Here is a 17,686-nt window from a genome sequence, read left to right as displayed (position 1 = left end):
ACTAAATATGAATAAATATGTACTTTAAACTTAAAAAATTTTTTTCTTAGTGCCATGTAAATAAGTTTAAGCTTACTTAGCACTTAAGAAGTAAACTAATTGTCGACAAAAACATGCAAATGCAACAACTCCCGATACCTATATTTATAATGGACATTTCTATATTATTGTAATAGTTAATTTTGATTTTCTGAGTCTTCAGTCGTCCGCAAGAGCGCTGATGACCGATTCACATATCTCTCACTACATATAGATATAACTTACCAATGTTCTCTCCTGGTCTCCCTGGTGGCTCATGCCACAGCCACTGTCGGTTCACGGATTCACGCTTCAGTGTTCATTCTGTCTGTCGACACTATAGTCTAGAGGTCGCCGGACGCTACGCGTCACTGTTTTGGTGGTTTCTCGTCCTTTTTGGCTGCCGCCTGCCCGTCTTCTTAGTCTCGTGCTGTTTTCAGTTCATAACACTTTCGTCTAATAGGTAGGTACTTAGTGTTTTAAACATTTAATTAAAATTATTAGTTATTAATAAAACATTCGTCCGAATCGTAATTAGTAGGTCGTGCAAGAGCCGTAAAGCAATTGACAAAATTTTTCAAAAACAATAAATTGTCTAGTACATAATTATATTTTGTAAATTGGCCCTTACCTTTATTTTGCAGGTTGGACTAGACAGGAAAATGATAATCGACGCAGAAAAACAGCAAGGCCAGATCGTTTGGGCCAAAATACACAAAAAGTCCAGTATGTGGGCTGGTATGTTATTTTATTATTTTTCTAACGTTCATAATAATATATGGTAATAATTGTTTTAAATCAACGCGTATTACGCACATATAGGTATTATACAGTGGCGTATATACGAATTATTTTCACTATGGGCCGATTTATCAATTATCACTATTCAAGCATCATAGCCATAATTATACATTTTTAAGGGAGCAGCTGTTATATAATTATGAATTATGACGTATTATACAGTTCAAATAAAAATTGCGCAATTCAATTTTATAATTATTATGTAAAATTAATTTTTTGTTTCTTTTTTTAAAAATATTGACAGTGTCGTTTGTATATTTTAATGTTATCTTACTATGAATTTAACATCAAAGTCAATAAGTCATTAAAGCAAGTCCCGTCAATATATCTAACATTTCCTTGTAGATTACTCAAAAATGATTTTAATCAACCGGCTAACTTAATCATGGTGAAAAACTGTTAACAGTGTAAATATACATTTAATGCTTTAATTGATCCTGCAATTTCACTATGGGCTCTGGCCTAGGGGGCCTCCCCCTATATACGCCACTGGTATTATATTATTATTTTTAATACCCAAACTATGTCCAAATAGTACCTATCAATAATACCGGTTTGACATATTGGGGAAAACGTTCATTCGCTAATTACCTACGCCATGCAGTGTCTTGTATGGATTTTGATCACATATGGGCAATTTTTATTTGGTGCCAGCTTAGCAGTGGCGTGCTTAGCGTTTTTGAAAAAGAGAGAGGAGAGGTGAGGTTAGGTTATGAATTGTTGTTAACCATTTTTGTTAGAGTATTATATTTTTCATAAACTCCTTTTTTAAAAAAAAGGTTCTGCACATTGGAAGTCTTTTTTTATAGCTTTTAGTTATACTTAAACAGCTCAACAATTATATGTATTACATAACTAATTTACACTAAAATATGAAACTAGAAAAATACAAAACATTTTAAAACAGCAATCATAAAATTATATTATAAAACCAGCTTCTTAGATAAAATTGATAACTATATTAGCGAATTTTTCAGAATTGGTGTTGAGATTGTAGGAAAGATAGAGGAGATATTCATGGATTTTAGGGAATTAAACAAAATCACTCGTTTTGCGTGCAGAGAAGGTGAAAGAACTTTCACAAACTGTTTTTACCATGGGTTCTTCAAAGATATGTTCACTCTAAATAACTTAATATAATTTGTAATCTAAAATATCCTGTTAATACTATTGCCCTCTTCAAAATGACATTGTAATATGGATATGAAATATTTAATAAATATGTCTTGAATACAAATGATATTTCATGTGTTACATATACTAAGATTGATGGATAGTATAGAACTATAGAAACCTAAAACTAATGCTAATATTATTTTAAAGGGATGATATCCTTGTCACCTGTATTTTTTGTCTCTATCTTAAAGATGCATACCCTACCAAATTTTTATTAAGCATTTTATAATATTTATTTTAATATAAGAGTGAATCTATCTATTTTAAAATATATTAGTCTAATAAATTTTATATTGATAAAACACCACCAACAAAACTGACGAGTTTTTTATCTTGCATAGTTGTGTAATATGTGAGTAATGTTGAGCACTTGGTCAAATGTAGGTATTATGTTTTCCAATTCTTATGTAAGTACCTATTCAAAATTATTTTACATTTTGGTATGCTTTTATTAATATCTAGCGATGATTCTTTCTGTGAAGAAAATGAATTTGGCATATTTTGAAGATCAGCCTGGAAAAACATGCGTTTGGTGGTTGAGTGCTAATAGTATGTCACAGGTAATGATAACTTATATATTTACAGAGTAGTGGAATTCATAAGACTTGAGATATTTAAAAGACCACCAAACGAAATCATTCAACAATATTTCACTAAATAAATGGTTTCTCTAAATTTAAAACTATATACCTAACCTTATACAATTTTAGTTGAACAATGATTTAATATTTGAATTCACAACTCATATTAAATATGGTCTGGCCAGTTTAAGCGTATCGCGTAAGAAAAGTGTTGAACAAGCAATTTGTGTAATTACTTTTTTTTATTACACTATATTTATTATATTTTATTTAAAACTATTATAATTTGTATTAATATAATTTATAGATATTATCCGCTCAGTACAACTTTGTGGCCCCTCAACATAAAAAGATTGATTGGGCATTTGTGAATTTGCCTATTCTTGTGAACGGTAGGTTTAACTAACATGTTATATTAATTATGATTATTAATTATTTTATTGTACTTTAATAATATTGTGGTTATAAAATGATTAAACTGATACTTTTATTTTTACTTTTACTGTTAAATTATCTTACAATTACAGTGATCATAGTTCATATTTAATTCTTTTGTTAGCATCAGAAACTAATTTTGAGTAAAAAATGTAGTATGTTATAAATCTTAAAGTAAATACAATTGTATATATATTATTTTATGTGATAAAGTTAATAATTGCTGCCTCAATTATTTGCAATGTGGGAATTCTTAAAATGTACCAATTTTAAAATATTTACAATGATAAATTTCATTTGTGTTTTACATACTATGTTGTTAATATCTTTTTTTGTCCAACTTAACTTAGGCCAATAATTAAAATACAAAAAATTGCACTAAAAAAAAAAGAAGCAGTTATTACTTAACCATTAACACCTTGGATCTATACTCTGTTTAAAATAAGATGAAGACCAGGTGGCCGAGTTGTGCTGATGGGCGTGGCTTTGTTTATGTTCCATGGCAGCGACCTACATACTGCCATAGTAGGGACGGAATCTAACTGCTGCGGTACAAAAACTGGTCGCCATCTGGTCATCATCTTATTTTGAGCAGAGTATAGTTATCTATTTGATTACAAATCAATGATTTTACAAGTTATACTTCTTCAGTTGTGGTATTAACAAATATATACTAAACCAAAATTAAATTAAGAGGACACTACACACACACACATGTGCTGTCTCTGACTGTAGAACAGCAAGTTTTACATTCACAATCCATTTTCCTCAGTTATTTTTAAAATTAGAATGAATTAGTGTAGTATAGCGTTTGAAGGAAAGATTATTAATAAATTATTTTAAAGCAAGTTATTTGGTCAAGTATTGTAAGACTAACTTTTTTGTAAATTTTTATATGATCATAACTTGCTTTAGAAATTAAAATTTAATTAAAAGCTTTAAAGATGATCTAGATAATATTCATACCTTTATATTTTACATTAGGTTAAGAAAAGTCATAGGACTAATTCACTATAATTGTACGACTAGTTGAGTAGATTGGATTGTTATAATGATTGGATATTTGGTATGCCATACCTACAATTTAAGACAGTCAACATGTGTGTCCCTCTTAAGAATTATTTTCAAACATTTCTGAATATTAATACATTTTTTAATACATTTTAAAAATGTTATAAAAATACACTGAAAGTTGGAACTTACTTTTAAATTAAATGATATACAAAATAGTGGTTTAATAACAATACAACATGTAACTTTCTAACAGGAAAACGTAGACGAAAAGAAGAGTATATTATTCCAGATGAATTCTTACAAAAAATCATAATGTTAAATAACAACATTAGAAGAAGTATTGAGGAAAAGAAAAGAAAAAGTGTTAAAAAACCACGTGGAGTAAAAAGAAAAATTGATGGATCTCAAATTTGTAAGTGATGATTCTAATTTTTAAACTTATTGATTTTTTTAAATTACTGAAATATAAGAGTTATTATTATTCACTGGTGATATTTTGGAACTGTTGTAGGTGCTGCTTATGCTTACTACTATTATTTATTCTTTGATAAACAAAACAGCATTTTCATTATTCATTAACTGTTTCATATGTTTATTATTGTAATATTATTTTATAACTCGAGCTACATTATCTGGTGTTGCTGAGGAATAATTTAAAAAATGTTGAATTTTTTTGCTATACATAAGAAGTGCCCTGTGACAATACAAACTTAACCTTTTCACATGAACCCCTCTCCCCCCCCCTTTACTGTAAATTATTAAGTTGATAATTGTGATGAAACAATTTTAAAATTTGAACTGTTTATTTCTCAGATATTAAAATGTTTGCACTAAGGATAATAATCTTTAAAAATGGTTTTTCCAAAAATGTAAAATAAATGTAATATTGGATCTAGTATTTATAATAGGTACTTGAAATATTTATTTAAACTATTAATAACTAAAATGTTAAAATCTTCATAACTCCCATATCTTAAAAACGTGTTATCATGGACCTTATCTTAAATAAAGTTAAATAACTCAAAAGCTATTCATACAAATATTGATTTTAATACATCAACATTTTATGATAAGACTCTTACCCCTTAAAACATTTTCGAGTACCTCCAAGGGGCAAGCGTATCATAGTTTGAGAATCCCTGGCTTAGGTAACTAAAAAAGAAATAAACCTTAATTTTTATATATGCACACATAACACATAGGCATGTAATAAATGTGTATGTCTATTGTTAAAACATTTGAACTACCTACATTATTTCTGAGCCAAAGTTATTTATGATTTAGACACCAAAAAAAAACTCATTTTAATTATATTTTTATAATATCTTGAATGTACGTTATTTCATTGTTTTGACTAATTTGAATTACCTATTATAATTTAATTGTTCATAGCAAAAATGGAATACCGATATTGCATGGCATGCCGAATACCTGCAGATAAACTAAAGATTCAACACCCCATATTTAAAGGTTTTCTGTGTAATAATTGTTTTGTAAGTAGAAATTCTTATGGTATTATATTTCTGTGTATAATCAATGTATATTTAATATTTAGTACCATGTATTATTCAATGTTCAAACATTATACATATTCGTTTTTTGTTAGTGTTTTTTTTAAAGATAATATAATAGTTTTACCCACAACTAAATATACCATAGCAAGTAATGCATTTAAAGATAATATTTTGTGCAAATTAATTTTATCAAAAACTAAAGAGTGAAAAGGTTTGTTTTGCAATATGCTATTGATGTAATTTCTATTACTTATTAGTACGATATTCAGATGGTTTATTTAGAATATTATTAGCAAATATATTTCTAAAATTACTAATAATCGTGGATCTCCGAGTTACCTACATATATTATTTATGTGACTTCCAAATATATATTATTATTTACATTTTAATTTTTTTACTTTATTACTTTGTTAATTTAACATAGGTATTCAAACATTTTTTAAATTTTTTTAGACAAACGGGAAAGATATTATTTTATCAATAGCAAAGGACAAATCAAATGCAAGTATAGATCATAAATGGTTCATTTTTGTTGATTAAATATCATTAAATATTTTTTTGAGACTATTTTGATTATTTTTATCAAATTAAATTTTATAATATATAATATATATAATTATTTTAATATATTTTAACAGGATGGCTGTTGTGTTTGTCTTACTCAAAAAGACACATTGGTATTGTGTAGTTTTTGTATAAGGTAAAAAAATTTAATTCTGCAGTGTTTTAATCTACTATTTATATTCATTTTATGTTATTTAGAGCTTATTGTAACGAATGCTTAGAATTTTATTGTGGACAGAAAACTTTAGAAAAAATTCTTAATGTCATTACATGGACTTGTTTTGCATGTAATAGTACCACTTTAAGGACCAATAAACTAGTTCCAAGGAGTACAAATGAACAACTACGAAATGTAATCATTAAATTTTGTTTTTGTTTTGTTAAAAATCATAAACATCACACACACTATTACAGATTTTTAACTTGTATCCAGCTAACGCTGAAAAAAACTATGCCAGGGAACAAATTCAAGAGTTACATGTTATGAATTTAAAAGATATTCAAAACAATGGTAAATAATATTTAGATGACTGTTATTTCTTTCTCACATACTCACACATATACAATTTGGTTCAACTTAGCCCACCAAAGTTTTATTTGATTTTTCAAACACCTTCATCAATTTCAAATAATTGTTTAAAAAATTGCTGGATATTGTTAAATATTTTTTTGAAATATTTGTTTTGTTGGTAGTTTTAATCATTGAGGAAAAAATTAATTCCCTGGGAGAACTGTTTATAGCTATGAGTATATCTATTAATTTATATTGATATTAATCGAAATTATAAAAATATAGATTTTTTTCTTTGTACAATAGTAATTTTAATAATATCAAAAAAAAAAAAACACCGAAATATGTAATTATAATAGTAATATAAAAAAAATGAGTTAATGTTGAAAAATGCAAAATATGAGCGTGAGACAAATTATGTGCTCACTTAGAATATCATATGATTATTCAGAATAAATACACAAGTGCATAGAAATCTGCCCTCTTTGTAATATCTAACTTACCAACTAAAAATGTAAAATGTGTTTTCAAATTGTTTAGAATTGCAGAAAATTGGTTAAACCAGCTCTGAGACACCCTTATTGAAAAATATGTTTGTAAGCCCGAGTTTTTAACTGATTGATAATGTTAATATAATTTGTTTGTTTTATAGTACCAAAGGCTTTACAAAACCTAGGATTTCCATTTAAAATTCTGGAAACTACTTACTTAAATGATAACATCGAAGACAACAATGAGAATATTGCCAAGTTAGTCATTCAATATTATCCAAACAAGGAGAATTATAACGAAGAGAAATTTTTTGGTAAGTGAATTAAAAGATAAGTTGATTTATTAATGGTGATTAACTTGTTCAATGGCTATAATTTTTTTTTTTTTATTGTTTTTTTGGGTTTATTAATTTTAATTAATTTTATATACAGATCTGAACGATTGCATAAAAAAATTTTTCTCATTTTTGCAAATAAAAAACAAAATGGAAGCAATGCAAAAAGATGGTAAGCCTATTTTTTGGGCTTTTGAAACAAGTGCTGCAATCAAAATTGTAGAACAGAAAACAATTTCAAGGTAAAATTTAGTAACTATGTAACCATATAATATTATATTTTCAACTATTACATGTTGTTGTGTAGATAACATACTTGAGACCTGAAGAACATTTTTATGAATCATTATATTTTATGTCTATTACACCTTCAGATTAGTAACTTCTGACTAAACTTATAAAACAAATGAAAGAAATTGTTTTTTCTTGATAGATCCTGTACAAGTATTTTTTAAAACTTATATAATATATTAATATAATATTAACATAATATAATATAATATATTTACTAATAAGTTATTACTATTGCCAAAAATAATTTTAATGAATAATTAACATACAGAATATTAGTTTCAAGGGTGAGGTAACAATCACCTTTATTGGTTGCCCAAAACCACTATTGAGTATGCCTAGAATGCAATAACTCAATAGTTGAATTATAAAGGTCATAAGTTTTTGAATTTGTTTTGTTGTAATTTTAATTTGAAGTAAATCATTTGTTTATTTCTTAACTAGGTTTCTTAACACTCAACCAATAATCATAGGTATGGAGACAGATGATGTCCAACAAAGAAGCAGGTTAATTTGGACCAACATCACCATACTCAACAAAAACATCAAACAATTAACAAGTCAACACATTTATCTTCATAAAGTACCAAAATATGTTGGAAGAAGATCACAATTTTATAAGGATAATATAGGTAAAAACAATTATGTCTTTTAACATTCAGAAATAAAATGAATTATTGACCAACTATCCATAGCACTGTTAAAAATTAAACATTTAATTAATATCTAATTAGTAATTTTATTTTGCAGATATGCCTTGGTGTTACACTTCCATTTATGCTATTTTAAGTAGTTTCATAAAAAATGATATAGTATTTTGAATACATAAAATGTGTCCAATTACTGATGCCTATTGATCTATGATTTTATTTGTCCAATTTTATTTTCAAATCTTGATTTTAATTATATTGAAATTTTTTTTTAAATATATGCGAAGAAAGCATTTTTTTTTTATGTCGTTTGTTAAATTGTTAAAATACTGTATTAGCAAAGACCTGTTATTTTTATGTTAATTTTTATAATAATAGAAAGAGTTACATTTTTTTTTTAACATTTGCGAGAAAAGTTTTTATATAAATAAAAGGTTATTAAGTAATCCCTCTTGTATTTAATTAATTTATTATTATTAATGACTGCAAGGATGGCTGAACGATCGATCACAGAAGATTTAACCTTTTTACTGCTACACTATTTATGTTCTGCAACCTGTGTACGCTACCTAATGTTAATTTTTTTAATTTTTTGATATAAATTTTGAGATCTATAAGATCTAAATATTTAAGTTAAAAACATTGCGAAAATTGTATGGTTGCTGGCAAATGATATTAGTATAAAATACAGAAACTTAATGGTATGTCTGGAGCTGTGAAAGAGGTTAAAAAGTTGTCTCTCTTAGTTAGAATTGACTATATTATATTAGTAGCAGCCCTGTTATAAAAAAAGTATGAAATAGATGATGCATGCTACTGATGTAATATCATTTCTGTTGACTGGTGCTAGATACATCAGTCTTTCCTAACTATGAGATTTGACTAATCTGTGTGACATGAAATTTACTTATGTGGTTTGTTTCCCAATATTCTACATTGTATGATATTGAATGTATTACATACCAATATAATGTATATATTGATTAATTAAATCGTTTGGCTGATTGTACTTCAACATAGTCCTCTTGATATGTCAGTTATGTAAGGTACATTTAAATATGAAAATTATTTAAAATTTCACACAGGTGCTTACTACAAGATGTATAGAGTAGAGTTGTTGAATTTCAAAACATCTAAGTCAATACTACCCCAAAATATCCTATACTGAGAAATTAAGTTTGAGCTACTATACTACAGAGATCTACATTATGAGCAAATAATTCTTGAAAAATTGTTATTATTTGAAGTTATATTAAAAATAACTTTATCTTAGATACTAATAAAATTGTACATAATGAAAAAGTTAGTAAATGGATATTTTTTTCTGGAAGTAATTAAATACAATAATTTAAAGTTATTGTTTGAAACACCAATTTTGTCTAGTGATCAGGGCTCATTTGTACTGTTATAGAATATCTGTATCAAAATCTTTTGTAATAAATTTAACACCATTAAAATAAAAATGAATTTGTATTCCCATTATTTTTTATGAAAAGGCGGTTGCATCATTACTACTCCTTCACACATAAGTTATTTTGTATAGAATCTATCAGGACAAAAACACTTCGTCGAACTACTTGTAAGGAAGTAGAAAAAAAAAACAGATTTTTAAGCGCTTTAAATATGTGATACAAATAAATACTGAGTAAATTGAATTAAAGAACACTTATTTTGTTTCGGTAATTAATTTACTAGGCGAGAAATTATATGCTGTAGGCATAAGAAGTGGCTCACGAAATAACGTAAATAAATTCAACAAATGGCATTGGAAGTTCATTATAATTTAAAATATTTTAATAGACATTTCTTCTCTAAATAAGTACTTCAATTCAATGTACTTAGCATTTATTTATTTACAGTTTTTTGAGGGAATTTATTTTATCATTACGCTTATTTTTTTTATTCTGTAAGTACTTTTTTTTATTTTTCATTCTTTGTTGATAAACTTTGGTTTGCATATTTTTAATTTCGAAATACTGTTTAGTATACAATAGAGCCTAATTAATATATTGTAATTTTAAATGTATAAAATATAATTCAACTTCATAAGCGATAATCGTCAATTGATAACAACTTGAAACAAATAATAAATAGTAAATATGCGAATGTGAGATAGCAATAATTTTGTGCTGCGTACACGAAATAGAGTGGAGGAACCGGTCGGCACGATGATTCCAGATTTCATTATAATTTCCATTAAAAAGTTCGCACGTTTTCTTTAATAACTTAATTTATAACCCCACAATTTTGATGATTTTTGCTAAAGGATTTTAAGCAATTTGTCTGGTTTTTCAAGTTTATTAGGTATTAACTGATACTGTAGTCTGCAGTTAATTAGTTGGGTCTGGTTAAAAAAAGTACCAACATTTACATTGTTTAAGTAGGCAGCTTCTGCTTCGAGATAATATTATACACTGTCGTAGTGTCGTGCGGCTGTTATATATTTTTTACTTAGCTCGCTGGATACCTATTAAAAGCACTATATTTTTTTTGTCATCGCCGTCGGTCGGAATTTTTTTAGCTATTATTATAAGTAAATATCGAACTCTTCGCGTTGTAAACAGAAAATCCCAGGTCGCCGCCGAAAATGTACAAGAATTATCCCACCATGATAATATACTATAGTCTTGCACTCTTGCCACGCCGCAAATTGCGTACTGTTCAATTATTGTGCACAAGTCGCCGCCGAAAATGTGCTACGAGAAATTATCGCACAACAATAATATTAGGTATAGTCATGGCGTAACTAGGGGGTACTAGGGGTAGGGGACGTAGCCCCTCGATGTGTGTATTTAGCTACCTATAATATATAATGTACTTATTTTATTATTTACATTTTGTTTTTAATGATGAGTTTGTATTTTCATTTTATTGTTTATTTTTAATTTTGATTTTCGAGGGCAGTTACGCTTACTGTGGTGGAGATGTGGGGCCCCCAAATTTATTTTGAACATACATTTTCTAGGACTCTAGCCCCCGTTACTACTAAATCATAGTTACACCTATGGTGATCACTCAAGCGCACCTGTACCGTGTGTCATAACGTTATGTGGTTTGTATTACCTTAGTATATCTAGTGTTTGGAATTAGTATTATTATTTTGGAGCTACCTATATCTGTATAGTTGTTGTGTTGTGTATTATTACTTATTAATTTATTATACCTTGTAGGCGCATGCGTCTTATATACCCGTACGTTATTACACTGCGACTGCGAGGTAACACGTGAGTCCTAAACACCCCGCAAATCGTTTCCGCAAACCGAACTATTTGCAGGAGCGGCTTAACACTGGTTTTTACACATTTTTTAATAAATTATTTGTTTAACAATTTGTTTTCACATATTTAGACAATTTTACCGTTTTTATGAGTTTTCTTCAGAGTTCAGAGTGATTTATGTAAATAGTTCTGTAATACATACTTTTTTATGTTATATCATGGGCGTAGGTAGGAAATATTTTTGGAGGGGTTTTTTGTCTAAATCCTAAATAATATGCGAGTTAATAATACCTCGAACAAATTCACAAAAAGCTCAAGATTGTTTTATTTAATTTCGGGGGGTGTTTGAACACCCCCCCCCCTTACCTACGCCCATGTGTTATATAAATGCATATAAATCCGAGCCTTAGTTATTATGCGTTTAAATATAATTATGTTATTATCTGCGTTTAATTATATTTTTAGGTACCCATAACAGTCAAAAAATACAAGTTATTAATATAATATTTATTCAACAATTTGGTGTAATAAGCTATTGCCTATTTATCTATTGTATGATATTTGTTTATATTTTTTTATTATAAATAATAAATATTATCAAATAAAATAAAATTATGCAAAACTATTTAGAAGATAAAAACCGTTCCAATAATAACACTGATTATAAATAGTACAATATATATTTTATTAGTAGGTATATTATCTAATGCATTGTTTTTATTTTTACTAAAAATACAATCAAGGTATTTGTCTCCCATAATAATATAAAATGCTATTAAGATACCAAATACACGTTTTATTACTTTAGTAAACTGATAGTTAGATAAAGTACAGATTATTATGGCTGTATAACATTACATCTGTGTATAAGTGTACAACAGAAGCCCAAACGTATAATATTATGATAATCATTATTTATTGAAATTTATTAAAAATTAAATACAACATTTAAATGTTATAGGTTTTTTAATTATTGACACATAATTTTAAACGATACCACAAAATTCTTTAAAAAATAAATCATATATGAATCATATTTCAAAAATATAGGTTCCCATTTAAATTTTAAAAGTTACCCCTTAATCTCCACTTTTTAATTAATAAAAAAAATAATTGATATCAAATTAATTTTTATTATATGATTCAAAACCGTTTTCGCACCGGTCATTTTTTCCTAATTTCAATATATCATGCTGAAATCTGCTGTCACATGAAATGTGGAACACCCTGTATATTATAACACAGTTTGTAAATATTTATTTAACAATAAGTACAGGTGATGGATTTACTATTTTAATAAAATATGTTTTAAAATGTATAAGATAAATATATGTGTGGCATTGCCATAGGTAGGTACATTCGAATGCAATGGCAAGGCTCTCTTCACATCTTTACACCAAATCCGTCCGTATATTGATGTATACAAATACAATATATTTTAAACAATTAATAAGTTAAATAAATATTCGTTATCTGAATCTCAATCATAAGACATAAGTTAATTATGATAAAGTTGACTCGTTCCATATTTTAGTAATTGTTTAGCAAATCCTACTGGTATATAACTTCAGTATTTCGCAAGAATGTGATCTACGTTCTAGAGAACGTTTTACGTTGCCTATAGCCTATAGGATGTATTTAATAATGCATGCATAACAATTTAACTGACAATGTGTTATGGGTAAAATATATATGCATTAAGTGTTAAAATAAAATAAAAAAAAACAAGTATGGAATAATATCGAAATAGGTAATTAGGTATTGGTAATATTTAGACATTTAGTATAAGTATATAAGGTTAGGAATTAGGTGGGCACTGCAAACATTCACAATAAAATACTAAAAATATGAAATGTAGGTACCTACCACCTACCTATGTAATGCAATTATTAATGAATAAGTTATAATAAGTACCTAAAATCTGTTGGTTCTGGTCTGGATGGCTGCCATGGTTGGGGTTAAGTAGCAATAGCCTATAGGTAGGTACATAAGACGTATTGTGTAGTACACGTACACACTCTATATTGAGCATTATTACAGGGTGGTCACGTAAACATTCATATGAGTAGGTATTCATTACCTGGTCATTACTAAATAATTATCCACGGATTTCTAGTTGTTAGGTATAGGTAGGTCCTATATACATTAAACCAATAATCTTTACTAGATATTGCTATGAGCTGGCGTCCCGCGTTAGACCTTGATAGAGATAATCACGGAGTAATATAGACTAACGTCGCGCATTAGAGGTAATTACGGGGTAACAACGGCGTGTAGATCAGGTACAGGTTATACACAATGTATGAGGGATGCGACGCGTTTAAAAATAATAAGCATGATGATAAGTAAAGAAAAGGGTTAGTATATTTTAACCGAATCTGTTGTTTCTTGGAAATATTATAATAATACAAAATCACGCATATGACTAATAATTTGTTGGAGCATAGTAATCACGAATACCACTACCACATAATAGATATTCGACTATACACATTGCGACGCCTAGGATGCGCACTCAGGAAAGTCGTATCGAGGTGTGGGCCGCGGCCGTTAGTATTTCCCAGAACGATAGCTGGCGGACACAGCATCCGTGGGAATGATACTCGTATCAAGATGGCTAGGATAAGTATAGGTAGGCCTATATAGGAGACCCCCAAACAGACCATATTCAGATGTGATTTGACCAGACGAGCTAGAGCACCTTCACGCCAGTCAGTCTTTTGATTGTATTGTTTTGGACTTAGAATAATTTTCAGACAGTTAATTATTTGGACTTAGAAAATATTCGATTCAAACTGATATTTTCTGAACACTCTGAATAATTATCTGCGACGAATATTCTAGCACAGATTATTCAATCCACAGTTAAAATTACATTTGTTTTTATTAAATAATATTAAACTCACAGTACGTGTGTTACAGCCGACCGATACACACGTGTATTACCGTCTGTCGCTTATCGTATTCATTAGCTCTCGAATCCACCTAACTTCTCCCAACACAACAATAATAATTTCCAAGTATTGTATACTTAGCATTTTAAATAAAGTATGCTATTATGAAGAACCTGAATATAGTACAATGGAATATAAATAGCTTCATTAAAAAATGCCCCGATCTACAGTTAATAATACAAAAATGTGATAATAATAATAATAATAATAATACAATAATACACCCATGCGTATCAGCCTCCAAGAAACAAATCTAAAAAACAATTTCATACCCAATATAAAAAACTACAATATATTTTACACCAATCGACAAAACTGTATTGGGGATAGCGGCGGTGTCGCTTCTGTAATACACATTGACTATCTCTGCGAACAGATTCCAATCTATTCTAATATAGAAGTCATCGTGGTTCAGATAACACTAGAATCAAACATTTCAATATGTAACAAATACATCCCAAACCAAACATCTTTCAACACATTTGATGAAGACAACATCATCAAGCAACTCCCCAAACCATTTATTTTACTAGGATACTTCAATAGCCATAGCGAATATTGGGGCTCAGACATAACAGACGCCCGAGGCAAATCAATTGCAAAAATCCTAGATAATGACTCGATTACATTACTCAACAGCAGCGAACCTACCAGACTTAATCCGTCAAACGGTCATTTTTCCAATATTGACCTCTATCCCTCTCAAGTGTGTCGCTAGACCAAAGAATATCTTGGTCAATTCTACATGAGATATACGACAGTGACCACTTACCTATTCTAATGACACTCCTATACACCAAAACACTGTCATCCCCTCCCTCATACAGATGGAAGTTAAAAAACCCGGACTGGGTTTTTTTAATACCCTAGTTGATTCTTTTATGCAAGAAACTCCCCAATCTGATACCAGCACAATACAGGACGATACCACTTTCATTTCAGAGTCCATTATCAGAGCTGCAGAAATCGCCATAAGAACAAAATTTAACTCAATTAAAAGAAACCTAGTCCCTTGGTGGAATGACCAAATAAGAGAGTCAATCAAACAAAAAAACAAAGCACTCAAAACATTCCAAAGCTCAAAAAACATGTCTGACCTCATAAAACTTACACAACTCAGAGCGAAAACTCGATACCTAGTTAAAAGAAGTAAGACTGACTCTTGGAAAACTTTCACTTCCAGTTTGGGACCTAAAGCTGACTCAGCTCTGATATGTCGCAGAGTTGGGTCACTCCGAGGCTTCTCTAAGAACCACCACATTTACATCATGAAAGACACAAAATTATGCACCTATCCCGACGAAATATCCAATCTCTTAGGAGACTTCTTCTACCATAACAGTTCGGATGAAAACTACAATACAACTTTCTTTGAAAATAACGTACATATGAGGAACCAACATTTAATTTCTTACATCAACCCACACCTTAATGAACAGACAAAACTCAACTCCCCAATTCAGTTAGCTGATATGTACAGAGTCTTATCAAAATGTAATAGTCTTGCCCCAGGACCAGATGGGATTCCTTATACATTTATCCACAACCTCCCTATGACCACCTTAAATTCAACTATTCAAGTGTACAACAAAATATGGTCATCCAGACACATACCACGAAATTGGAAGCACTCCATAATCATTCCAATTCTCAAACCGGAAAAAACAAATTCGAAACTAAATCATACAGACCAATATCCCTCTTGAATACCATGGCAAAGATATTGGAAAAAATTATAGATTCCAGACTTAATCGGTTTCTCGAAAAAAACAATTTTTTGGACGCTCGTCAGAACGGGTTTCGAAGACATAGAAGTACCACTAACACATTACATGACATCCAAGAGGAAATACATTCAACACTCGAAGCAAAACAAATGATGGGCCTCATAGCCCTTGGCATATCAAAAACGTATGATACTGCATGGCGCCCTTGTATTGTAAAAATATTGTCAAACATTATCTGTAAAGGTAATTTATTTAAATTTATACAGAATTTCCTTACCAAAAGAACCTTCCAGGTGAGGTGCAATGAAAAACTGTCAAAAATATAAGTTCAAAACAACGGCGTACCTCAAGGATCTACACTTTCGGTATCGCTATTCCTATTAGCAATTAATGTTATACAACCTCCTGTTAAGTGCATACTATTTGCCGACGACTTCAATATATTCTGCAGAGGCATCAATACAAATAGAACTATAAAATACCTGCAGAATGCAATAACTGCACTACAAGACTGGTCACTTGTCTCAGGTTTCTCTTGAAAAATCACAATGTACCTTCTTCACTAATAAAAGAAATATTGGTAACACCACTATATCTATGAACAATATCCCCTTACCAATAAAAAAACTCCATCAAAATATTAGGCATACTGTTTGATTCAAGAAACACGTGGATACCGCATCTCAAGACTATCCGAAAGGACTCACTACTAAGAATGAATACGCTAAAATGGCTCACCCACAAGTCGCGGGGAAGTCACTCATCTAGTCAATTACAAATTTATAAAGCACTCATTCTATCCAAACTCGAATACAACTCATATCTGTTCATAAAAGCTAGGGCAACAGCACTTAAAATGATTGATACCATTCACAACACAGGGTTAAGACTCGTTACTGGGGCCTTTCGCTCCAGCCCGATTCCCAGCGTGCTTAATACAGCCGGAGTAGCTCCACTCGACATCAGGAGAGTACATACCGCAGCCAAGTTTTTATCCTTTTAAGGGCGGAAAAACTCCTCTCTGCCGAAGCTTTACTAATTGGAAAACTAGCTAAAATCTTTAAAAGTATATGTATTGTTGGGAACATATTTTTATCACAATGTTTTAATGATTTTAGAGCTGTATTAGGAATATCACTTTTTTCTCTATTCCAATATTCTTTCCACCAAATCATTTCTCCTTGCAACTTCCCAATAAAAGCTTCTCTATTTGCAAATCTGCCATTCAATCCATGTATATTTAGAAACTGGTTCCAAATAGATTCAAATATTTTTACTGTGTTTTATTGTATTTTAGAAATTAATATTTTTGGCACAAATATTCCAAGATTATACACGCCCAATGTTTCTTCTGTGAATCTGGATTTCATATCAGTTATCATAAAATCTAAAAACGGAATGTA

The 17,686-nt window shown here is 29.4% G+C and overlaps 1 protein-coding gene across 4 annotated transcripts; it reads left to right on the top strand.

Moving 5' to 3' along the window:
• Positions 1-278: 278 nt before the first annotated feature.
• Positions 279-8,679, top strand: LOC111034602 (DNA (cytosine-5)-methyltransferase 3B-like). 4 transcript variants are annotated; one of them, XM_022315889.1, is made up of 15 exons: positions 279-481; positions 663-756; positions 2,458-2,555; positions 2,706-2,804; positions 2,884-2,968; positions 4,279-4,437; positions 5,418-5,518; positions 5,996-6,043; positions 6,181-6,242; positions 6,305-6,458; positions 6,521-6,617; positions 7,270-7,422; positions 7,541-7,685; positions 8,179-8,366; positions 8,485-8,679. In XM_022315889.1, exons 2-15 carry the CDS (start codon positions 681-683, stop codon positions 8,553-8,555), a joined length of 1,536 nt encoding a protein of 511 aa, XP_022171581.1. In that variant the 5' UTR covers positions 279-481; positions 663-680; the 3' UTR covers positions 8,556-8,679. The 4 variants fall into 4 exon arrangements, with proteins under 4 accessions (XP_022171581.1, XP_022171584.1, XP_022171582.1 ...); XM_022315891.1 differs by lacking the exon at positions 279-481 and adding an exon at positions 2,337-2,375; XM_022315892.1 differs by lacking the exon at positions 2,706-2,804.
• Positions 8,680-17,686: the final 9,007 nt, after the last annotated feature.

This window comes from Myzus persicae, unplaced genomic scaffold, assembly GCF_001856785.1.
Source record: "Myzus persicae strain clone G006 unplaced genomic scaffold, MPER_G0061.0, whole genome shotgun sequence".
NCBI lineage: Eukaryota > Metazoa > Arthropoda > Insecta > Hemiptera > Aphididae > Myzus > Myzus persicae.
Note: the sequence above shows the minus strand (reverse complement) of the source record. Positions and strands in the feature narration are given on the sequence as shown.

Bases quoted from the DNA above. Each gene is read 5' to 3' on its own strand.
- LOC111034602 (XM_022315889.1), top strand. From the start codon at position 681: ATGATAATCGACGCAGAAAAACAGCAAGGCCAGATCGTTTGGGCCAAA. The intron at 4,438-5,417 runs GTAAGTGATGAT...AATTGTTCATAG, and splicing joins AATTGATGGATCTCAAATTT to CAAAAATGGAATACCGATAT. The intron at 6,459-6,520 runs GTAATCATTAAA...ACACTATTACAG, and splicing joins CAAATGAACAACTACGAAAT to ATTTTTAACTTGTATCCAGC.